We start from the raw sequence: 25,528 nt of genomic DNA on the forward strand, positions 1-25,528 counted from the left end.
AATAATTAAACAAAACCAGAGCAATATTTCATTATTTGATATTGTGAACCAAAGAGCCACTACAACGTTACAACTGACCAACACTTGCTACCCAACCAATCAGTGACGTAGCACGCAGCTCAGATTCTGTAATGCTTCTGCGGCTGAACAAAAACGACTGGACAAATAAAATATAGTAAATAAATGAATAGAGTGTTTCTATTAAACACTCTATAAATGTTTAATAGAATTTTTAAAAATAGTAATAATTTAAATAAACTACTTCTAGGATGCAACACCGAGATACAGCACCCCTGAATAGGATTGCTTTAGAGCAGGTCTAGAATCGCCACTGGTCTAAAGTAATAAGTACTCCACAGTTTGTAAAGTAATAAACTAAAACGTATAAAACTGTTAGAAACTTTGGAGTACTCAATATTTTAGACCAACAAAAAAAAATTCTAACAGTGAGTTCTAGATATGCACAGTGTTGCTAAGTAAACTAACAGGAGTTTCTCTCTATGTTCCCTCATTATTAAAAGTATAAAACTGAATATTGGTCTTAAATAATAAATACTCCATAATTTATAAAAGTAAGAAACAAAATAGTATAGAGAATAAGTAGGATGAAATGACTCTTCTGATATTATTTGAATAAACATGCAGAAAACATTCATTCAATGAGCCAAAACAAAAAGACATCAAGCTGTTTATCAAACACAAAAAATGTATGCACAATGTTGAGTGCTAAAAAATATATAAACACTGATTTTCAGCCACAGATTAGATGAGAAGACAACAATGTTTACCACAGAACTTTGGCAAGGGTGTCCTGGTGCCAAGAGCACATATGGACACCCTCATGCTTGAACACGGTGTACATTATGGATAATCCATGACTACAGAACACTGAGTGGTGTTCTGCCCAATGACTTAACACCACTTGGGTTTAGACCCTCCCAACCACAACCCTCCAGGTCTCATTGTCATTGCCCACATAAGCGTTGAAATTCCCCAGCAGAACAAGGAAGTCCAAATGGAGGGGCACTCTCCAGCACCCCTCCAATGACTCCAAAAAAGGTGGCCAATCTGAACTACTGTTTGTCACCTAAGTACAAACAACAGTCAGAACCTGTCCCCCCACAAGTAGGTGAAAGGAAACTACCTTCTTCACTGGTGTGAATCCCAACTTACATGCATCAAAATGAGAGACAAAAAGTATGCCCACTCCTTCTCTGTACCTCTCACCCTGGTCAAATCAGCAGAGCCTGATCCAAAGTCGCGGAACCTCAACCTTCCGCTGAGGTTCCGATTCCTCAGCGGAAGATGCAATGGTGGGATTGAGGAGGTCTTCGAACTACTCTGCCCGATCCAAGGTTCTCCATGGCCTTTGTGAACTTCTCCCACACCTGAGTTTGTGCCTCAATGAAAACCCGAGCTGCATGCCACTTGGACTGCCAGTACCCATCAGCTGCTTCCAGGGTGTCAATCCAAAAAGACCTGATGGATCTCTATTTTCAGCTTGACAGCATCCCTCCCTTCTGGTGCCCACGAGCTGATTCTAGCGTTGCCCCCAAACCAGGCACTTAAAATTCTGTGGCTACAACTCCTCCACAATGGAAGAAGGGACATGTCCCACTCTGTGCGGGCCATGTTCCACCCACTTCCTCCAAAGCACTCTCTTTGTTGTTGATCGGTGGTCACTTTGAGCCCTACACTGTATTCCTCCTATCCTTCTTTGGCTTTTTCGTAAATGTAGATGTACCCATTGCTGCAAATGTCAGCTCCAGTCGACATTTGTCAGTGACATCCGCTCATCCTCTGCCTTAAACACCTGTTCTTCACATATCAGATATGTGTAAAGGCTGCTGGTGTCAGGAGTAGTTGCCTGTCTCCAGCAAATGACGGATGACAGATGATATGACTGAGTTCTACTTTTTACAGGAACTTCAAGTACTGGATCAAGTACCACAGGATGTCTGATGTTGTCTGGACTGTCTGGCCATTGCAGCATCAGGGTCATCACATCAGTGTCATTAAAAAAGGAATCCCTATTTTTGTTGAACTTGCACATGTCGCAACCTTCTGAAATTCCACTCCAATAACCTTTCAGAAGAGTTGATGTAGTGTCATTTTCTTCTTCCTTTGGCAGAGGAATGACAGGACCAAGGTTACAAATAATTCACGAACACTTCATGTGGAGGAAAATATCTTCCTGGATGGTACATTTCTGTAAAGAAACACCTTGCAAACAATGGTGTCTCTGCAAAAAGTTCAGAAACCTCCTCAGGAAACTGAGCCACAAACCTTATGACAGTAGTCAAGTTAATGATGCTTTGTGTTGTGGCATTCATCTAGCAGTTAAAAGAGGAGCTGGAAAATTTGCAAAAGTACATGGCTGAGTCAAGATTTACATCCATGCCGTCGAAATCATTAGTGTCATTCAGATTTCCTTCTTCTGAAAACGATTCCTTTGATGAAGAAAACTCACAGATATCTCCAAAATGTGTCCACGTATTGTCAGAATTTGTGCTTCCAGGACAAACTTCCTCATCCTTAGAGGAAGCATCCATGTCTTTGGCATCCATGTTCTCAAAATGGTTAGGGTCAATTTGAATTGTATCTTTTGAGCTTTCTTCTTTCTTCCCTTCGGTGAGGGATGCTGTCAAGCTGAAGAAGGAGTCCTATCAGGCCTTTTTGGCCTGTGGGACTCCAGAAGCAGCTGATGTGTACTGGCGGGCGAAACGGCATGCAGCTCGGGTGGTTGCTGAGACAAAAACTCAGGCGTGGGAGGAGTTTGGAGAGGCCATGGAGAAACACTTCCGTAAGGCTTTGAGGCGATTCTGGTCCACCATCCGGCGTCTCAGGAGGGGGAAGCAGTGCAGCACCAACACTGTTTATAGTGGGGATGGTGTGCTGCTGACCTCAACTCGGGACGTTGTGGGCGGGTGGGTGGAATACTTCGAAGACCTCCTCAATCCCACCAACATACCTTCTGTTGAGGAAGCTGAGCCTGGGGACTCTGGGTTGGGCTCTCCAGTCTCTGGGGACGAGGTCGCCAAGGTGGTCAAAAAGCTCCTCGGTGGCAGGGCCCCTGGGGTGGATGAGATCCACCTGGAGTTCCTTAAAGCTCTGGATGTTGTAGGGTTGTGTTGGCTCACGCGACTCTGCAATATCGCATGGACATCGGGGGCAGTTCCCCTGGATTGGCAAACTGGGGTGGTGGCCCCCTGTTTAAAAAGGGGGACCGGAGGGTGTGCTCCAATTACAGGGGGGTCACACTCTTAAGCCTCCCTGGTAAGGTAAGGTTCAGGGGTCCTGGAGAGGAGGGTCCGTCGGATAGTCGAACCTCGGATTCAGGAAGAGCAGTGTGGTTTTCGTCCTGGTCGTGGAACACTGGACCAGCTCTACACCCTCAGCAGGGTCCTGGAGTGTGCATGGGAGTTCGCTCAACCAGTCTACATGTGTTTTGTGGACTTGGAAAAGGCGATTGACCGTGTCCCTCGGGGGGGTTTGTGGGGGGTTCTCCGGGAGTATAGGGTACCGGGCCCTTTGATACGGGCTGTCAGGTCCCTGTATGACCGGTGTCAGAGTCTGGTCCGCATTGCCGGCAGTAAGTCGGGCTCGTTTCCAGTGAGAGTTGGACTCCGCCAAGGCTGCCCTTCGTCACCGATTCTGTTCATTACCTTCATGGACAGAATTTCTAGGCGCAGCCGAGGTGTTGAGGGGATCCGTTTTGGTGGCCTTAGGATCGCATCTCTGCTTTTTGCGGATGATGTGGTCCTGTTGGCTTCATCAGATCGTGATCTGCAGCTCTCACTGGAGCGGTTCACGGCCGAGTGTGAAGCGGCCGGGATGAGGCTCAGTGCCTCCAAATCCGAGGCCATGGTCTTGAGCCGGAAAAGGGTAGAGTGCCTTCTCCGGGTCAGGGGGGTTGTCCTGCCTCAAGTGGAGGAGTTTAAGTATCTGGGGATCTTGTTCACGAATGAGGGAAGAAGGGAGCGGCAGATCGACAGGCGGATTGGGGCAGCGTCTGCTGTGAAGCGGGCGCTGTACCAGTTCGTCGTGGTGAAGAGAGAGCTGAGTCAAAAAGCGAAGCTCTCGATTTACCGGTCGATCTATGTTCCCACCCTCATCTATGGTCATGAGCTTTGGGTCATGACCGAAAGAACGAGATCACGAATACAAGCGGCCAAAATGGGTTTCCTCCGCAGGGTGGCTGGGCTCTCCCTTAGAGATAGGGTGAGAAGCTCTGTCATCCGGGAGGGACTCAGAGTAGAGCCGCTGCTCCAGTTGATGTGACTCATTCATCTGGTAAGGATGCCTCCTGGGGGCCTCCATGGTGAGGTGTTCCGGGCACGTCCCACCGGGAGGAGGCCTCGGGGAAGACCCAGGACACGCTGGAGGGACTATGTCTCTCGGCTGGCCTGGGAACGCCTTGGGGTTCCCCCGGAGGAGCTGGAAGGAGTGGCTGGGGAGAGGGAAGTCTGGGCCTCCCTTTTGAAGCTGCTGCCCCCGCGACCCGACCCCGGATAAGCAGCAGAAAATGGATGGATGGATGGAGCTTTCTTCTTCTGGAGACTATTCTTCTGATGAAGAATACTCAGAAACTTCATCAAAATGTGGAACAACATTCTCAGCATTTGTGCTTCCAGAACAAGCTTCCAAGTGCAGCACGATTTTGTTTTCAGGAACACAGACGCTTTCCAAATCAACAGTGTGTTCAGATGTCTTGACTGTCAAATCTGTATTGATGGTAACTTCCTCAACTTCAGAGGAAGCTTCCATGTCCTTTTGATCTTCAGGAAAAATGTCAAAACAAAAGTACTTCCATCTCTTATCCTCTTCGCATTCTCCTAAAATTCCATCGTCTTTTAGGTTGTCTTTGCCGACAATGTCAAAACCAGAGTACTTAAATCTTTCATCTTCAGATGAGCTCTCTGCTGAAACTGATCTTTAATCCTATATCCTAGCAACTTCTCTACATCCTTTGTGATAAGATACCCAAGGCCCCAACCGATAGCAAGAATCATTTTGACTGCAGTTGAAATGGTTTGTAAAATCACCGTTCGAAATCGTCTCTCTCTCAAAGTGTTGTACCTCCAGCAAAGTTGAAAAGCAAACTGAGAGTTCTTGTATTCCAAATGATGATAATAATCTTTTGAACCTTTATGACATCATTGATGAGAACATCAATGACATGATGATGTCAAACAACCCGTGTCAGGTTCTTGTTTGTTTTAGTTGCTATGGAAATACAAGGAGTTATGTATTAGGTAAGACTACTATCAATTAAAAATGCATGTGTATCTAAATTCCTGAATGTAAGCCAATAAATGTGCATAAATTTAAGTTTGTATTTGTTCTGTTTTCCAACTCATACATACATGTAAAAATCAAAGATTTTACTTATGAAAATACCCATAAACAAATAAATTAATAAAAATAATTTTGATAGGTTAAATATAGAGAGTAAGTAGTTTAAAATGTTGAACCCACAAGTAAAATTTTGTCTTATTATTGAAGTAACAGCAAAAAAAAAATGCAACAAGCAGTCAGCTGCTTCGAACGGGTGCCATTGTAATAGAACAAGAAAGAAAAAAACTTGTCTAACGTGGAAGCCAGTTTCTCCTGAAATACGCCTCACTTTGCACTATGAGCAGCTAAAGCAAACTCACAGTAAGTTTTTTGATAGTTGCCTTCACCACCAAGGTAACCATAAAGCTTGGTGGTGGTAGCATTATTCTGTGGGGTAGTAATCTGCCTGGTAATGTTAATTCAATATTTGGAACCGTGACCAACACGGACCGAACAACTCCGTTCACTTCCTCTGCTGCCATCGCTAAAACTGCAGGCGGACTACAATTCTAAAACAGCGCAGAAAACTGACATCATCGTTCACTATTTCTCCTTCTGTTTGCTGATTGTTCAGTCAAAAATTGACTCAGACTGAGTGACAAGCGATAATTATTATTATTTTTATTTTTTTAGGGGAATTTCACAGGAAGGCAATGGCCAGGTGATGTTTGTCTTAATCCAGTGACTCTGGTTCTTCCCTCAGGTCGTTACAGGTAGGACATGAATTATTCCAACCAGCTGTTTACACCTCAGAAGCTTCCCATTAACACAAAGTGTAAAAGCGATAAAATATTCTGCTTGGAATATAATAATTTATCTGTGCTTGAGTTTTTTTTTTTTTTTTTACAAACGCAAGTCTCATTGTGTCATATTTTTGTTCTTACTTTGATACTGTCTCATGAGTCATGATTTTTCGTCCTCCCTGACGAGTCGAGGATCTGGTCAGCTTGTAATATGTTTTGAGACAAAGCAAGAGGAGACCAACTCATTTCCATGGGAACAAGAAAAACAAGGGAAACTCAAGGACCCTTGAAAAAAAAAAGAGAGACCATAGTGGATCTTTTAAAGTTGTCCTGTTCTGGGTTCTTCCTTTCACTGACACTGAGGTGCCAAGTGTCACTCTGCCTTAATTACGCACCTGCATTTCTCCATATATCTACCATCTGTGATGCAGCCGAGAGATTCTTTGAGTGAAATGTATCCTCGTAACCAGAGCAAATTATTTTCCAGCAGGCTAATGAGAATGTGGCACTGGTTAGAAAGGTCTGACTCACCACACGGGAACGGGGAAAACAAGCTAAAGGAGCACATTATCTAAAGCTACAGAGGAAAAGTTCCGTCAGAAAGCGATACGGGGAACGTATCGCCTTTTTGTTACATCCATCCATCCATCCCTCCATCCATTTTCTTAACACCCTTGTCCCTTAGTGGGGTCGGGAGGGTTGCTGGTGCCCGTCTCCAGCTAACGTTCCGGGCGAGAGGCGGGGTCACCCTGGACAGGTCGCCAGTCTGTCGCTTTTTGTTACAAATGTGAGCAAAACTTTTTCGCTAATGTAAAAAAAAAAGACACAATTTCACATTTTTGGTGTTTCCATTAAATAAGAAACATCATTTAAAATCACAGGTAAATTTGATAAGTCTTTAAGTAACACGCTACACCACTGTTCTACTTCCTGTCATATTCTTTGCCTTTTCCGCCAGTTTTAACCTCCGACGATGATCGTGTGATGCGAAAAACGTGTTTCCAATGTAAACATTGGAAATATACTAATTTGTCAACAAACCACCTCATCCTGGTGCTAAAACTTTTTATATATATATATTTTTTCAAAATTGCAGTGCAATTAAGCAAGTTCTTCATAATTCCAATTTGTTAAATTTTAGGGTCAATGGAAATGCGGCTACTGATTGCTTCTTGACTGGCTGTTGTGGCCAAGATGCAAACACAGCAAAAACAATCATACTGGTGAAATTTACAATTCCTTCTCAACAACCTTTTTAGCTAAAAGTGAATGTTTTGAATGTTTGTGCCCTTCTGATTCTGAGGAGGCCTGAAAAAAACCCATCTGCTGGAAGGATTGTTTCAGAAATCTATGATGGTTCCTTCTGACTTCAAATGTTTGCACAGTAAACTGAAAAATGATTTTGCCATGAAAGTGAAAAACTGCAGGGTTTTTATTTCCATTCCAAGCTACCGCTCAGTCATTTCTGAGAAAGTCGGGGAACTGCGATGTTGATGCTTAGCATCTTGATCAATTTAAACTGTATGAAAGCAGATATGCTTATGTGACAAGCATGACAAACTTTAAAAGAATGCTAATTCTGGATTGAATTGCAGAACTGTGCTGCTCCGTCAGGCGGTACAGTGCAGCTGCATGGCCCGACTTAATGTTATGTAGATTAACTGGCAACAGACTGAATCTTTTCGGAGCTACAGCTGGAGAGCGGCTCACCGCTTTATTAAGGGAAACACATCTCCAGATCAGGAAATCCGGACAATAAAGTGATGATTTGTAGATTTGGCTTTGACTTTTATTTCATTACAGCCATTATGAGGCCAACATGTTCCGTATTTTATTGTGTCAGCTCAGCATCTTGTAGCAGCTCCTGTTCTTCAGTGTCCAATAATCCAATAATCCAAAAATTATTAATGGAACTTGTTTTTGTAATGGAATTTATGCTGAGATTAAGGGTTATTAAAGATGTTAAGTGTGTTTTTTCTTGTTGCAAACACATTTCTGGTATAAAGACATAAATGATTTAAGCAAAAAATATTTCTATTTACCAAGTGTCAGATTATTTTATTAGTAAATGAATTCAGAAGCATTTTTCCTCTATTTTTGGTAGAACTACATTTTAATCTCTGTGACTTTGTTCAGACATTTTGGGCATTCTTCAAGAAGCTCCTCACAATTGTTAATTAGAAATTTTGCCGATTTTTGTGTCTATGCTGCCACCTCCGTACTTTACAGCTGCGATGATGTTCTCAGGCTTCCAAGCTTACAAAATGTTGTTAAAACCAAAGATTGAATTTCAGTTTCATCAGAATATGTACGTACAGTCATGGAGTTGCAATAAGGGGCCACAAATGGCCCTCTGGCCCCCTTGGGACACCACCTTTACAGAGTAATAGCTTCTTGCTCACTGAGTTCCCTGGACTTGTTTCACCTCAGATAGCAGCAGACTCCTCCCGGCTTCAGCCAATCGCTTTTAAAAGATCATTTGCTTTTGCTCTGAGGCAGATCCACTCAGTTTGCTCCAAAACACGTTCCTGTCTGGGACCCTGAACCCCGTCTCCTTCCTGAGCTATGCAGACCACCAGGACATTCCCATGCAGTCCCAGAGAGCCTGGCTTTTAGTCATCTTTTTCTTTTCTTTTTTTTTTAAATTTGGAGCTCTTTGGAAAAAGCTTGAGTGCCAAGTCGCTTCATCTAATCCACATTTTCAGTTTGGGGAGTCCGTCCCAGACACGTCCGGCCCAAGGGAATTTCCACTGGCAGCCGAAACAACAAACTTCTAAGTGGAGCTCTGGATGCAGGTCTGTCGATGTAACACGTCCGTCTCAAAGTATCTCTGATAGAGTTAGGGAGGTTTCGTCACCCTTGGTGCCTTTTTCCATAAGTCTGTGTTATCTCAGACTTTCAGACCGGTGAGGGGAAAACTTTTGAAAGCAGGCTCCGGCGGAAAGTGGAGAACACCTCTGGTCGCGAAGTATTGACATTTGTAATTCATGGATTGGAGACCATCTGGCTTGTTATGAACGGCGATGGCGCGCGGGCACGGCAAGCGCAATCCGCATGACTAACCTGAACATCTGTGAAGGCGTCATTATTGCTGAAAGATATATACAGTACACATGGTTTGAAGGGACATACTGCATGCTGCCACAGACATGACCTTGTTTATTTATGCAGATCCAAACATATATGCATCCGGCTGCTGTTGCAGCTGCCTGACTCAAAAAGGAGAAAGGTGCTGGAGCTAAGCCCACTTATGTGCGGTCCAGGTGGGAAATCTTTTAGCGCATAACAATGCAGAAGGAAACGCAGTCATGTTGGGGGTGTGTTGTTGCCAGAAATATTGTTTTTTAAATTTATTTTTGAACATATTTTGCACTTCATATAGCAACAGATTTTGATTTTTTTTTAAAAAAGAGAAGAAAAGTGATCATGTGTGTGGGTAGGATTAGATTTTTGTCACTTTGAATGGAATAGGATGAATTCAAAGTCGTCTGGGTATCTGAAACAGCTAACAGGGCTTCTATTGTGAGGTTTATTAGAGCTGGACGATGTGGCTGAAAAATGTATCACGATATCAATATCCTGTTGATATTTATATCAACAGGTTATGATTAAATATCTGTTGATCAAATTACATCTGTCTATTGATATTGATATACTATCGCGATATGTATTGTTATTGATCTATTGTCCAGTCTTGAGACTTGTAACAATCACTTCCTTCAACCTGTCTGTGACATCGGGATGTAGGAGACGGGTATATTTATGATTAAGCTAATCAGAGTGGGTGTTCTCACACCTGATAGTCTGGCAGACTTGGTTCAACTTGGGACCAGAATTGCAATATTTATTAGATTTTCATCCGGTGTGGTTCACTTTCACGAAGCACTGTTTTAACACAAACCAAACTGTTCCCTCTCCTCGCCCGTGGGGGCGCTGCACCAAGAACCATCCATCCATCCATTTTCTTTACACCCTTGTCCCTTAGTGGGGTCAGGAGGGTTACTGGTGCCTATCTCCAGCTAACGTTCCGGGCGAGAGGCGGGGTCACCCTGGACAGGTCGCCAGTCTGTCGCAGGGCAACACAGAGACACACAGGACAAACAACCATGCACACACACACTCACACCTAGGGACAATTTGGAGAGGCCAGTTAACCTGACGGTCATGTTTTTGGACTGTGAGAGGAAACCGGAGTACCCGGAGAAAACCCACGCATGCACAGGGAGAACATGCAAACTCCATGCAGAAAGACCGGGGCCGGGAATCGAACCCAGAACCTTCTTGCTGCAAGGCAACAGCTCTACCAACTGCGCCACTGTGCAGCTGCACCAAGAACCACTGAAGTAAATAATACAAAAACCTCTGAAGAAGACACAGAGCACAACTTTCTTCTACGCAAAATGTAAAAAAAATAAATAAATAAAAGCCACAGCGTCAGGGCTTAGTGGTTGTAGGCCACGCCCCTCAGTAAAATGTGTGCATTTTTTTCTGCTTAAAAATCTTAAATAAAAATTAAATAAAAAAATCACAGAGTCAAAGTGAATATCGCTGGTTTATTTGAGGTGCAGCTTGTCAAACATTTGTTCATCGATGCATTTGTCATTAAAGCAAATAAATGAATAAATTAATAAGCAAAAAGACCTCAAACATGAACAAAAAGAGGTTGTTGGCGTCAGAAACTCAGCAACACAAGTAACACTAAGAAGAGCCACGTGGGTTTGAATCGTTTGAGACAAATACGAAGAGCAGCTGAGAGCTTCACAACACAGGTTTCACAACACAAGAAAGCTCAGAGAACCACAGCACACACTGCTCAAAGTTTGCATTGCAAGCCACAGACACGGACTGAAACTTGCTTTTTTCATCAGGGAACACTGACTCACCGGAGGGGAAAAATAAATCATACGGGCCTTTTTTTTTCTTTCTTTTTGACATCTGTAATACATTCACAAAAAAGTTCAACAGTGATAACAAAACCGAAGCCCACTGTGGCTTAAACATTCTCTGTCTATGACACTGGAGTAAGTAACACGTTGGTTTAAAAATACAGACAGACGTTTTGTCACATTGTGCCGACAGTGAGCTGACTCGAACGATGACGATGTCACAGGTCTGTTCTGTGCTTTGATAGAAAATTATTCTGCTAATGAAGACAGACATGACCTGGAAATATTAACCCCACATTAGTCACCATTCGACAACAAACTGTGCACCACTGCGAACCAACAAAATCACCATTTTGACCTCAACATGACTGAGACTTGCAAATGTTTTCCCATCCCTACGACTTTTCCACGTTTTGTCACATGACGACTTTGATGCGCCTCACTGGAATTGTACAGGACACAACCAAAAATCAAAGAATTGACATTATTGTCGAGGTAAACAAAAAAGAATCAGTTTTTTTCACAACTAAAAATCAAAAATATTTTGCAGTCTTTTTAATAGTCATTGCTCTTTACTTTTCTACCCCTGAATAGGTTTTGTTAAAGAATGTTAGTGAACAAGCGGCATCGTGAGGAACAGGGAGCTAATTTTGCTGATATTTCGCATCGTGTGTCACACACAGCGCTGGTCTTTCCCCCCCGTGTGTCACACACAGCGCTGGTCTTTCCCCCCTAACTCACATAGAAATGCATAAACATAAACTGCTTTTTTGCATGTTAGCTTACTTCATCTGAGAAATGCCAACTGTACAGCAGCAGAGTTCTAGCGACAAATGTTCCTTTGAGAGGATCGACATATTAGATGGATGCTAAAAGTCTGATTTGTTCCTGACCTGTTAAAGTCATTTATTGGATAAACTAAAATTGTGTAAAATTTTACTTCAAACTTCCAGAGCTAATGGTCTAATCGCTGTTGTTTTGCAATTTTATAAGAATAAGTGAGTCTAATTTATGCTTAGTCTATCTCCCAAAAATGTAAAAAATATATAAAAAATGATATATAATCAAATAAATGATTAAATAAGACAAAAAATGAAAGAGCATAACCACAATAAATAATCACAATCATGCCTGTAAAAGATGATTCTCTAATGTGACTTTTAGTCTGTTGTGTTACGTTCCAGTCGTCTGTTTCGCACACCTCACATTTGTGTCTCTTTGCACTATTTGGAGAAAAAAAGCAATAAGGTTTAATGGTCGACATTTCTCCACTCAGAACTTTTACATATTGTGCTTATCCACCTTATTCACTTTTACAATCATCTTTATGATAAAAACATAGAACTAGAAACATACCATTTTTACAGTAATCACATCTGCTCAGAGTTTGCAATAAAGGTAATGTCATCATGCTTCACATTTGTTCAGTTTCGTGTATTTTTTTTGTTTTTTTTTCAATGCACTTTATCCCTGTTCATTTTGGGAACACAACAAGGCACAGCCAGATTACCAAAGCATTTATAATTAAGAATCAGGCTTTAAGTTTATGGCTAACCAACACTAAGCCACATCAACACATGACTAACTGCTTAACACCACACAGGCCTTGGGCTGTTCAACGGGCCATGGGTTTAACCCTGTGTCATGATTTGGGAAAACCACTTTGAGGTGCATAGTTCATGTTGGGTTCTGTGAGAAAGGCTGGGGGCTCACATGATGGTAAGAGGAACTCTATCTAAAGATGAGTTGAGATCAGTAGTTTTCCATTCATCACATTGATTGAAGGGTTTCATACTTCTACTGCGCTCAGCTTTATGGGGATGTTGATGTCCTAATTTAACGTCTATTTTCACTCTGCCTGTGGTAATGCAAACATATACTACTCACAAAAAGTTAGGCATACCCGACTTTTGGGTAAAATGCATAGAAACCATAAAAAGCCCATGTTCCTTTGATGTTATATTATAAAAGTATGGCATAAATGGAGATGCATGCAATGATGATTGCAACATAACAGTGGTAGGCATGCTACAACAAAAAATATTATGGATTTGATGCCCTGGAGCATTATTTCCAGGTTGGCAGCGATGTCTCATGATGTTCACAAGTTGACTTATTGTCTGTTCAGGCATGGCATCCTACTCTTCTTGAGGCATGTCTTTCAAGTCATTGGGGTTCTGGGGTAGAGAGTTCTGATCATCTACATGATGACTCAGGTCTGAGAAAGTGCAGACCACATAATTTGAGGTACTCCAGTCCCCAATAGGCGTCCCTAATGATGTAACCTCAATGAGCCGCAGCGTTGTGGTCCATGAAGAGAAAATTAGGCCTGTGTTGTTCATGCGGGGGTACGATGACCGGATTTATAGTGATATTCAGGTAGTACTGGCTTGTCACTGTTACTTCGACAGGGGAGTTCTGTATTGACTAGACACACCTGCCCGCTTTTTACCAACACCATCACCAAAGGCTCATCTGACAAAAACAGTGGCTGATCCTTAGCACTCTCATTGACAAGTCCAACATCATTGGCAGCCATAATTTCTGCTCAACATAAATCGACTTTCATCAGAGAGCAGTACTGAGGCCAGTGTAAATTCTCTGGCCCATGCAAGTCGATGACGCCTGTGCCTGGTGGTCTGATACCCATACAGGTCATCTAGCACACAGATGTAAACAGTTTCGAATGGTCTGATGTGGCATCTGGGAGCCTCTCACCTTCTTTAAATGTGGTTCGGCAGGACACTATGCAATAAAGCGGCCATCAGCGTGAAGTCTGGCCAACGGACTTTCACTTCTATGCCTTCCTGTGACTATTCCAGTCTTTCTGATGACATACTCTAAAGTGGCCACTTCCATCTAGGAAACATCCTGTTCAAATCCTGAGTACTGTTGACCAGTTGTTAGGTGACGTGTTGGTCTTAAGATGTCAAAATGTGAAAAGTGTGATAAGGAGGACTCTTTAAATACCAATTCTGATTGAACTAGGAAGTGTGTTGGTTGATCAATGGATCAACCATTCACCTGTTGTGAATTTTGTTGTTCGACTCCTTGTTAAAGAACATCAAGTTGTGCAAAAACTTGCTGTCCCATCTCTAAACAATTGATTGTTTAGGTCACGTTAAGGTCACCTGTAAAGGTTGTTGTATAATCTTAGATTCAAATTTCACCTGAAAGCAGAACATTTCTAACATTTTGTGAGCAATGTATATTGGATTTACCCAAATGTCATGTCGGTTGTCTACAGTGCTGGTACATCCATACGGTGCTGATCCATTTTGTCTGCTAAGACTTTGTGCACAGCTGAGAAATTCCTCTGCAAGTCTGCACAGCAATGCTTCCAGTCTGAGCTGAGCAGTTTCAGACAGCCTGGATGTTCTGCCGCCGTCATCAAGGGAACCAACTTCGACTACCTGAAAGCTGGGTTCAGCGAACTGAAGTAAATAGAAGCTGACAACTTCCATGGAGAAGTTTTACACTTTAGAGTTCTTGGACAGCTGGAATTCAGCCCAAAACCAAAAAATGTGACACCGTTCCAACCGTTTACCATGACTTCAAGCAGCCCTGTCAGTTAACTGGGAGGATTTTTTTATTTATTTTTATTTAATTATTTTTGGCTCGTGTAAATTCTGCTGTTAAAGTGTGAGTCTCTTGGTGTGCCGGGCTGTGGTTGTTTACATCTTCACAGTAAGAACCATTTTAGTGCAAATTTGTCAGCTGAAACATAAATACGGTCTAAATCCATCCAGGTTCTAAGAAAAATATTCTTAAGCAGCAAGTAATCATGATTATCAGTTTAGACTGCCTTTTAGTATGCTTATTGTAATAAAGTTGCACTTGAATAAGCTCGAGTTATTCATCATTAATCGTTATGAAGCTTTCTAATTTTACACAGCAATTTGCATATTATCCAAATGTACAGTTAGTTTATTCATGCATCAGAGCACATTTGCATTAGAACAAGCAAGAACATTAAATTAGGTAACACCTGGTAAGCTGTATTGTTTAAATGTCTTATAAATTGAACTTTATGTTGGCTTCAGCTCATATTTTCTCTCTCTTACTGCAGTACTTGGTTCGTTTTTTTTTTTTTTTTACTCATTTTCTGTCATGTGTCCAAGAACTTTTTTAGGTTTTTAGGTCTCACACCTTAAATCTTTGCAAAGTTTATGTGACAGCTAGTTTAGAGAGATTCCTTTTTCCATACTTGGGTAAAATAGGGTTCAACTTAATCCTTTTCTCTGCTCTCTGCTGATTCTCACACAAAACAGTAGGATGAAAAGTCAAATTAAGAACAATGTCACTGAATCTTTATTCTCCTTCATTTTAACAGCTTTTTCCTACCACCAGTGCAGTTCCACTGCCAAACCAGAGCTGGCTCTCAACTGGCTCTAACAATCTGTATGGCTTTGGTTTTCTACAAACAGACCACGGCATAGTGAAATCACTCAAAATGTTTCTTTCAGTCAATAGATTTCCCCTCTGCTGTGTTATGACTTTGTCAAGAAACCACAAATCATTGTTTATTTTGCAAAATAAACAAATTTTGATAAGGCCAAAGAAAACCCATCTTAGCAGCAAAATTTGTAATCGAAAAATCAGTTTTTTTAAATGTGCCGTGTTTCGGTTAAGCTAATTTCGCGCAATTATCTGGTCAATGGTATTTCTGCTGCTGATGATCCACCACTGTTTAGTATTTTGTGGGAGTTTTGGTACGGTGTGAAATTTACAGTAAATTTACAGACTGATGACATTACTTTCTTTCTTTATTTTTTTATTTTTCTTTCTTTCTTGACTTTTTTCTTTCCTTCTTTCTGTCTTTCGACCATATAGGGCAGGGGTCCCCAAACTACGGCCCGCGGGCCGGATCTGGCCCGCCTCCACATTTGATTCAGCCCCCTGAACAATACCAGAGAGCATTCAGATTTTTTTTCATATACTGTATTTTCCGGACTATAAGCCGTTTATATGTGGATTTTTCTTCAACCACCAGGGGGCTCTTTAGCAGGAAGTGAATCATTGGAAGTCAAAATTGGAAATAAAAGAAGAAAGCGGCCATTAAAACAGAATTAGGTTTTAATAGGGAATTGAAATTTGAGAATGTTGTTGATCAGTTAAATAGCATTGAGGGGAAAAAAGAAGATTTTTCGTTTTTTTTTTTTTTTTTATAATACTGGGATCATTATGAGAATTTGAGGTATAGATATTAGGATCCAGTAAATGGCAGTAGTGCAACAATAATGGATGCAAGCTGCTGTTGAATCTGAAGAAGAAGAAGAAGGCGCCTATTTTCATTTAGCACATGCCAGGACACGAAGGATCAGCACTTTTACTGTTACATTTACCGTTCGGAACTTGGCAACTTTTTCTTTTTCAACCATAATAAATGTGATATTCAATTGACCTGTCATGACTCAAATTTTGGGTGTCCGCCCCCCCCTGCTGCTGCTGCATCATTGTGGAAAACCTGGAGCGGCAGAGATATCTGCAGCTTATATGTGTATGTATACTGGTTTTAAAAAAAACTTTGGGGTTGTGACTTATAGTCCAGTGCGGCTCATAGTTCAGAAAATACGGACTATAATCCTTCCTGAATTTTTTCTGTGAAGAACCCAGAGAGGGTTATTTGATTGTGCTTTCTGGAAAACAATACATTTTTACATTTAGGCACTCCTGCAATCGTCACTTTTTCTGTTACAAACTGACTCCGGCCCCCCACCAGAGAAGGGAAAAGTTATGTGGCCCTCACAGGAAAAAGTTTAGGGACCCCCGATCTAGCGATTAAAGTTCGATACTCTACACACACACAAGCTGTGACCACTGCCCCCCAGTGGTCAAATAAATATTAGCTAACTTATTCAACTGAAAGGGTGAACTCTAAGGAGTGCAGCTGGCTCCAAAGGCAGTCACTGCATCCAGACTGCAACAACATGTCAACGTTCGCGGTACAGATTCTTACATGTATTCATACTGCAGATCACTTACTCCAGTTTAGCACTGAATTACTTGTATAAAACTTCTTAAGGGACAGCAGTAACAATAGAACGATATTTATTAAACCCAAAGCAATGTTTTTTGCTATTTAAATGAGATTAAGTTTATCTTATTTTGGGATTGAAGCTTTGTTTAAGTTAGAGCAGCTCAGAGTTACGGTGGAGGCTTATGTAACATTACATTATGTAAAGTTCTTATGAACAGCAAGGATTTTCTGATTCATTTTCAATTGAACTTTTTTTTTTTTATTTCAAAAATTGAAGTTGGTGGTGCTAAATTAGCTTGATGGTTGAGTTTATACTCAAATTACCCTGGTGTGAGTTGAGGTAGTCGACTAACAAGTTTTTCTTTTTTTTTTTTGAGTTCTTGATTGTGTATGAAAGCAGAGTTTTCACTGACTTTTGTGCATTTACAAACAGAGGTAGTGTTATTTTCTTTAAAGGCACATTTTTCAGTGAATGCTAGCTGTTTTATGTTACAGTATCTGACATAGTTTCACGAGAGAGAACAAGCTGAGCTTAACGTACGGGTTAAAAATAAAATGAAATGAATGTAACACAGCTGTCAGAGAAGAAAGGAAGGCATGGCAGCTGAAATGAGAATGCAAATGCTCCGTTTTCATAATGTACAGTTTCAGGCTGATGCCGATCTTTAATATACATGAATGGAGTGGGAGAATTATTTGATACAAAGGATAGTGGCAGAGCGATGAGGCTCTTTTTGCACCGACTTCAGTGCATCTTAAGGTCACCTTTAATGCTTTTATTAGTCATTTTGTGTCCATTAAGCAGCCTGGGGGACAGGTTGTGTAATGTTTAATATGTGCACATTTTCTTTAAAATTTCTTTCGTTCAAGAGCCTCAAAGGTTCTGCGGTTCTTCTTGAAGGCTCTTCGTAGCCAAGCTGAAACTTGACAATATGTACTTAGCCATAGCCATATTGTACTTGACAATATGGCAGCTAAGAATATCTCAGAACTACATAAATGTATGTTTAGTTTGTGTTTCCATTTGAAGTAGTTGATGATTTCAGGCTCCGAACAGTCGCCTTGTTGATTCCTCATACATCTAGTTTGATCATAGTTTGATCTGGGTTCTAGTCAAGATTGCATTCTTCTACAGGTATATGCTTACAATGGAGTATTTTACCGCTTAATTTCACCATGCATGCAAAGATGCAGTAATCAGCTGAAACGACTTAAAGATGTAACTTTTACAAAAATATTTGTTAAAACTGATAGACAGCACTAATGGCGCGTTCACACCAAACGCGCCTGACGCTTCAAGTTTGACGCATGTGTACTTTTGGTGCATTCGCGCCCAACGTGTTTAGTGCGCCAGGCGCGTCTGGTTTACATTCAAAGTCTATGTGGAGCGTCGGACATGTTGGATAGGTCAAAACGCTCAAAACGGTTCAAATCGCTAGATGCTCGAAACGAGCCGCAAAGACCCTCGACTCGCCTACACATAGACTTTAAATGTAAACCAGATGCGCCTGATGCTCAAAACAAATTTGGTGTGAACGCACCATCAGACCCTCCTTCTGGCTCTGATTGGTTGTTTCTCATTGAGCGTTGTATTTCTGTAGTTACCACAGAGAACTAAGAAGCCAGAGGAGTTCAGTTTTTTCACATATTATCTGTCTTAAACTTTTAACAAATATGTAAAAAGCATATATTTTTAAAAGTTACATACTGCAGCTTTAGCTGGAATGTTTAGACTCGATCCAAGGTTTGTGGGCTTTGAGTGAGAATCCTTCTAATAATGCCGATGTCTTTACCAATGCACCCTGTTATGGCTTTGTTTGGTTCATATTTTATTCCAGGTATTCCTCAGTTATCCCAGGCCTGATACACTGAAACTGCTAGTGAACTGACCTTCTCAGAGCCTTCGTCATTACTGCTTTTCTTATGTATGGCTACCATTTCTATCCCCTGATCAGAGAGACTTCTGCCTTTGTGGACCACCATGCACCCCATTCTCGAGCTCCTGTTTATTTCTGGCGTTTCGCTCAGTTTGTTGTCATTGTGGACGCGGTTTCTTAGTCCCAACAGAAAGTTGCTGTGGTTGTTGCTGCCGTCCCTCAGTTCGGTCCCCTCTGACAGCGCTTGCGCAGATCTTCCTCTCTGTCCCCATCGAGGCATTCTGCACTGCAGCCGGGCGACGCAGCAGAAGGGCCTCGTCTTGCACACGGCCTGAAAGCCCCTCTTGAAGTTCTTATTGTAGTAGCCGTAGACGATGGGATTGACGCTAGAGTTTGAGAAGGCCAACCAGTGGGCGAAGGGGAAGATGTAGCTGGTGAGGAGGTCCAGCTGGTTCCTGTCCAGTCCACCATAGTCCGCCATCATCATGAGGGTCCAGAGGGGCAACCAAGACAGCATGAACAGCAACGCCACCACGATGAGCATCTTTATGACCTTGATCTTTTTCTGGGATACCACTTGCTGAGCGTGTCTTCTGCCTCCCGCCTGGACCGTGATGTTGCCCAACTGGGGCTCTCGGTTCGCGACTGCGGAGGAGCAGAGTTTGACGCCGATGCTCACGTACATCAGCGTGATGATGGTGAGGGGAACCAGGTAGATGTGGGCGAACAGAACCGCCGTGTAGACCTTTCTCATGTGGGGATTGGCAAAGTTTTCGTAGCAGGTGTAAAGGGGCAGCGTGTGATTGAAGTCATCATTGTAGACCATGTAATGGAAAGGGACTTTCTCCACAGTCAGTGCTATTGCCGCGGGACACATAATAGCCACGGCTAACACCCAGATGGACACAATGGCTACCTTGGCAACGAGCAGAGTCAGCTTGGGCTGGAGAGGATACACAATGCAACGGAACCTACAGTGGAGAGTCAGAGAAGAGCAATGCTGCTAATTAGTGAGGACACAAGAATATGGGAGGTTAGGGAAAAAGAGTTAAATACTGAACTACAGTCAATGTTGTATTTGTACAAGACTTTAATGTATGCACTCCCTCTCTGTACATTCATGATCCAAATGTCTTCCTGCTTATCCACAACAAGAGTTCTGCTATATCAGGACTGTCCTCATCTGCAGAAACCCATTCCCTGAAAGATTTGTGACTTTTCTCGAAATGTCTCCAACTTGCATTCACATTTTGGAACCAAATTGCAACTGATATGTTCATAGATCATTTGTTGATTAACCAATGGCGCAGCTGATAGGACGGTTGCCTTGCACTAAGAAGGTCCTGGGTTTGAATCCCTGTCTTGGATCGTTCTGCCTGGAGTTTACTTGTTCTCCTTCTGCATGTGTGGGTTCTCCATCTTCCTCCCACAGCCCCAACAAATGACTGTTAGGTTAATTGGTCTTTAAATTGTCCTGGGGTGTGAGTTTGAGCATGGTTGTTTGTCCGGTCTGTCTCTGTGTTGGCCCGGTGAGCTGGATAATGGCTGGATGGGTAAAACTCTGGTCCGGTCTTTCAAGTTTTATTTGTGCCTCTGGTTCTGCACACCTGAGTCTAAAGGAAAAATTACTTCCTTACCAAGTAGTTGAGCTCCACAAACTCTTGCTAATATGGTCATTTTTGGAGTCTGGTGTGATGAAGCAGAGACACATCTGAACTCGTTCCTCTAGGATTTAAGTTTGTGACAAGGGGCCACTGAAAAATCAGCATAGATTTTCTTCCTTTTGGGTGATCTGTGATCAGCTGGTTCTAACACGAGAAACAGATTTTATCTTCCTCTGCAAGGGTCTGAAAACCAACCACTGAGGAGGGTTGACTAACAGACCTGCCCACCAGGCCACATCTGAATGTGCTCAGTTAACAAAAGTCAACTCAGTGTTGCCAATTTAGTAACTTTTCAAGGAAAACTCAATATCGGCAATCAGGTTTTTTGAAGCTCAGTAATTGGCTAGGAAATTGAAATCGGTGCCCCCTTCTTTGCAACCCCTGTATAAATGGTTAATGTCCTCACCTTCCTAAATAATGTCCAGTCATTTTTTAACAAAAGTATTTTTTTTGCCTAAAAAACATCTTTTGGAAAGAGAGAGGTGTTAATTTTTTTATTATTATTATTTTAGGAAGGTGATGATGCGACCTGTCTAAAAAGTTTGCTGGTTTTCTTATTTATCATAGATTTCTCTAAAGTATGGTCATTGGATGCTATTCCACAGTAACATTTCTAATATTTTCTCTCTTTTTTTGGCTTGAAATAATGATTTACAATGTTTGACTTTTTGTTGAGCTACAGTTTGCTTTACATCTCTTAAGGAGAGTTCCCATGGCGATAATAAGGGGCCCGGTTTACACTGAGAGGCAGCAGCTTTGGGTCACCAAATTTCCACACCTGCCTTGATTACAACTCTACATCCCGGCAGAAGTGGAGACATGATGGATGTGTGAAGAGCAAGGAGGAGGAATCACAAGCTTTCTCTTTCAATCGTCAGGGGAAATCTAAGTTCCTTACTACAGAAGATGGATCAGCTTTGACCCCTGGCAAATAGAGGGCATGACTCTGAGAATACTGTATAATGTGTTTCTCCAAATTCTGGATGAAGAAACATAATATTTGCTGCATCTATATTTGGATTTTTGGCACAGATTTCGTATATGTGGATGTGGGAGAGTTGTGATGAATTACAGGTTTTTTTCTTGGATTCAGAGTCTGATATTGATAATAATGCATTGACAGTTTCTAAAACACTGTCAGCTCAGACTTGAAAGGTCACTGTTATCCCATAGTAGTTCTGGTTTTGGCCTTTTTTTGTGCTAAGATATGTGGGAACACTTTATTTGAAGGGGGTGAATAAGACTGTCATAATACTGTCATAAACATGACATAACATCTGTCATGAACATGAATAAGCCTCCATGAATATTTATGACTGTTGTCATAAAGCGTCATTTGATAAATTATGACACTTTTAATACAAAGTTGACATTATTCAAAATGTCTTTGTTATGACAACTTGACATTAACCAAGAAATCATTACTGATATAAATTTGTTATAAAAGTATTACTGATTGGACTTTAAAAATTAGGAATCTTTATGTTATTAAAGGTAAAGTTTAAACAGTTTAAACAAGACCCACCTCCTCTGATTGGTTGTTTCTAGATACCACTGGGAGAAGGCGAAGAGGTTCATTGTTTCTCACAGATTATCTGTCTCATACCAAACTGTCATGACATATATTTCAACAAATATGTAGAAAATATATATTTTTTAATAAAATTTACATACTGCAGCTTTAACCAGCTTCCTAAGACCTAACAAAATATTTTTGCTAAATGAGTTGGACCGACATGCGATGATACTTAATTAGCAGATTTTTCGGTGGCCTATTTAACCGCCTTTAAAATCCATGCAGAAATGCACAAATGAGGACGATATTAAAACATAATTCCTCTATTTTATATGAACAAAAAAATTAAGCAATTACAGGTGGCTTGTTCAGTTTACTATACCAATAGGTTAAAAAAAAGGTTTATATTTAAGAAAACTCCACTAAGTACGTTCAGTCTAGGATTTTCCTGCAACCCCTCACATTGAGGATGCATGTAACGACCGTGGAGAAGAAAACTGTTTTAACAAGGAACATCCAGCAAAGTCTGGCTTAACGTCTTCAATTATTTGTGCCACAATTACTCTATTTGAATAAAAAATTCTGAAAATACCATCAAAGCCCACAAAATAAATAAATAAAATAAAAATACAAAAGCACAGATCAAGGAGAATGTTTTGTTAAAAAATCCACCCATGCATTGCTTCTGTCCTCTTATCCTTGCAGGGCTTCAGGCCGGTTGGTGACTATCTATAGCCATTTTTCACAACCTCAAAAATTACTTCAGTCTACTATTTGAGTCTCAAATAGTTAATGCGACTAATCTGAACTAATCTGAAACTATCTCATCCAACTTTTCAGGAAATTAGATTGGCAGAGTCACAGTTCCATTTAATTATTACAGTTGAATTAAATTATTGTCCTGTGAGATTCCAGTCACCTGTCAAACTCACCTTTCAATGGCTATCGCTACCAGGGTGAAGACCGAGGCCGACACGGACACGCCCTGCACAAACCCACTCATCTTGCACACTGTGTTGGAGAAGGGCCACCCTAAAGGTCAGACAGAGAAAGAATATTAAGAACATGTGCTTAATATTAGAATAATAAGCATTTTCACACCTGATGATCGGGTAGACTCAGTTCTATTGGGGACCAAAACTGCAATGTTTGTTATATTTTGAGCTGGTGTATTTTGTGTGTCAAACCTACCAAACCCTTTGAAAAACCTGTTCCCTCCCTCGCCTGAGGTAGCGCTGCAACAAAAGCCACTGAAGGAAACGACCTTCTTCTCAAAATGTAAACAAAAAGTGGAGTGTTGTCAGATCTTAGCGCTTGTAGGACTTCTCTTTTGTCGTTGGTAAAAAACCACTAGTCATTTCTCCCTCTAGCGCTTTTGCTTTAGTTGTATTTACCCAGGATGCCCCAAGCTGTAGTCCACTTCCTGTGTTTGGAGCGGTCTCTGGTCCACTTGGTGGTCACATATGCATTCACACTGCTTCATAGTTCATTTCAGCCAAACAGAGGCCGAGGTTTTCAGGCGGACCAGATTTTGCTTTTTTTTTTTATCCGCATCAGAGGTTGATTACACATTCATACCTCCCCAAACAAACCAGACAGGGCTGGTGTGAATTCACTGCTGATGTCATCTTGTCTGTCTGTTCTGTTTTGAAGTTTTATACATTATGTTTTCAGTAACTAAGTTCATTTATGGAGGTCAAAATGGGGAAAAAGCCTACTTTCATGTGTTCTTTACAGGAATTTCAACCCAGCAACCTTTGGTTATTTGAAACAAAACTTTATTGAACAGCAGTAGCAGTCAGGCAGACAGTATGGCGTCAGTACCGTGAGGTCCGATTGGAGTGAATATCTGCAGACATCTGTCGTTTATAGCTGCATTGCCGGTATGTACTGTGGGAGTAACTCTGTGGGATTGTTTCCGTGCTAGATGTAGTTTACTAATGTGCTATTTGACTGTACAATAAGTTTCTTTGTTGTGCAAATTCACGCGATTCGAGAGGTTATCCAATATGGCGTCGGTAGCATAGATTTATAAATGTATTTAGGATGATGTTTGGCAGAAATTCAGTGTAGAAGTGCATTCTATGCTGCACATATTCATGTATTTATTGTATCATTTGTCTTGGTTTCAGTTTCACCCTTTTGACTGTCAATTAACCTTCTGACAGCGGTCTTCGGCCTTCAGAGTTTTGATCAGAGAAAGGTGTTAGCGAGCCTTTGCATCAGGCATGCACCAGTAACTGGACACTGACTTTATATTTTAAGAACAGTAGAGGTGAAAGATTTATTTCTGGCAGTTTGGATCTTACTTAATCTCTTTATTTACAGATGATTTAAAAAAACAATAATTCTATCAACATACTGTCCATGTGAACACAGCCTAATATCTATAATAGATCTTGGGAAACCATGCTGAAGCACCGACACATTGTGAAAAATGTACATGAATTGACATTGACCTCAGGGAAGATCAGATTACCGTTCAATAGGGAACCAGCACTTCTTCACACACAGCTACCTGCAGAGGACGGCTGAGGTAGCAGTGGTCTCAGTGATATTGCTCTTCCTCTAGCGTAGCACTCACTCCAACGCTTATAAACTGTAGTGATTTCATTGTGATAATTGCATCCAAAAATCCTGTAGACCCGTGAATCATGGCTGAAACAAAACAAAATGTTTTTCAAGAACAGCTTAAAGTGACTAAATAGGTGGTAGAAAAAAATCACATAATTGCACCTTTTTAAGGACCAGGCTAATAGGCTTTGTACAGCAGAGGGGTCTGATTCCGGACCCTGAGGGGCGGCGTCCCGCGCATTTTAAAAGTGTCCGTGTTCTGAGCCGCACCAATCAAAAGGATTAATTACCTCCTTAGAATGTCATCGAATTCAAAAAGAGGCCTGGCTGTGAGTCATTTGTTTAATTTGGGTGCTTAAATGGGACGAAATCTGAAGCGTTCTTGTTGTTTGTCATGTGTTGTAGAACACATGACAGGTGTATATTTTTGTAGTAAAAAGAAGGCATGCGTGCGTCATTAGATATACTTTTAACTGTTGCTCTGACGTGGTTCAGTGTTCAAGTTCACCTTCTCAAACTTGAGTGGATATATTCAGATTATCTGATGAAATAATGTGTTTCCTTGGAAGGTTCTCATAAAACCATTTTTAACGTGTCTTTCATTCAAGTACATTCATTCATAATTAGATTTTTTATTTATTTTTTTATTTCTTCCTCTACATCTTACGTTTTCTCCACCTGGCCAATTATTCTACACCTGCTGCTAGGAATCAGAGCACTGAAGTCATTAGATTATATTAGATTTCCCACTAAAATCACAAATTTCATTGCATTTTATTGAGATTTTACACCAAAAAAGTAGCAGATAATTGTGAAGTTGAAGAACGATTCAAGATTTCCAATATTTTTTCTTAAAAATTTGTATTCAGGTCTGTGAACTTCTCACAGAGCGCTACCACTCATCGCATCAGCCATCAGACGACTTGTTGGCATCTTATTCAGGCGTTGGCG

The 25,528-nt window shown here is 41.3% G+C and overlaps 1 protein-coding gene across 1 annotated transcript in view; it reads right to left on the reverse strand.

Annotated features, from left to right (window-relative positions):
* Window positions 1–10,616: 10,616 nt before the first annotated feature.
* The window catches only part of npffr1l2 (neuropeptide FF receptor 1 like 2), a 103,121-nt gene continuing 88,209 nt past the window's right edge, over window positions 10,617–25,528 (reverse strand). Inside the window, exons 3-4 of the mRNA XM_081611322.1 lie at window positions 22,936–23,035; window positions 10,617–19,794 (exon numbers count right to left, since the gene is read on the reverse strand). Coding sequence (XP_081467448.1) covers window positions 18,792–19,794; window positions 22,936–23,035 — 1,103 coding nt within the window. The 3' untranslated portion in view covers window positions 10,617–18,791. The remainder of the gene's footprint in view (window positions 19,795–22,935; window positions 23,036–25,528) is intronic.

The sequence above is a fragment of the Poecilia reticulata genome, chromosome 9 (assembly GCF_904066995.2).
Source record: "Poecilia reticulata chromosome 9, P_reticulata-male-v2, whole genome shotgun sequence".
NCBI classification, from domain to species: Eukaryota; Metazoa; Chordata; class Actinopteri; order Cyprinodontiformes; family Poeciliidae; genus Poecilia; species Poecilia reticulata.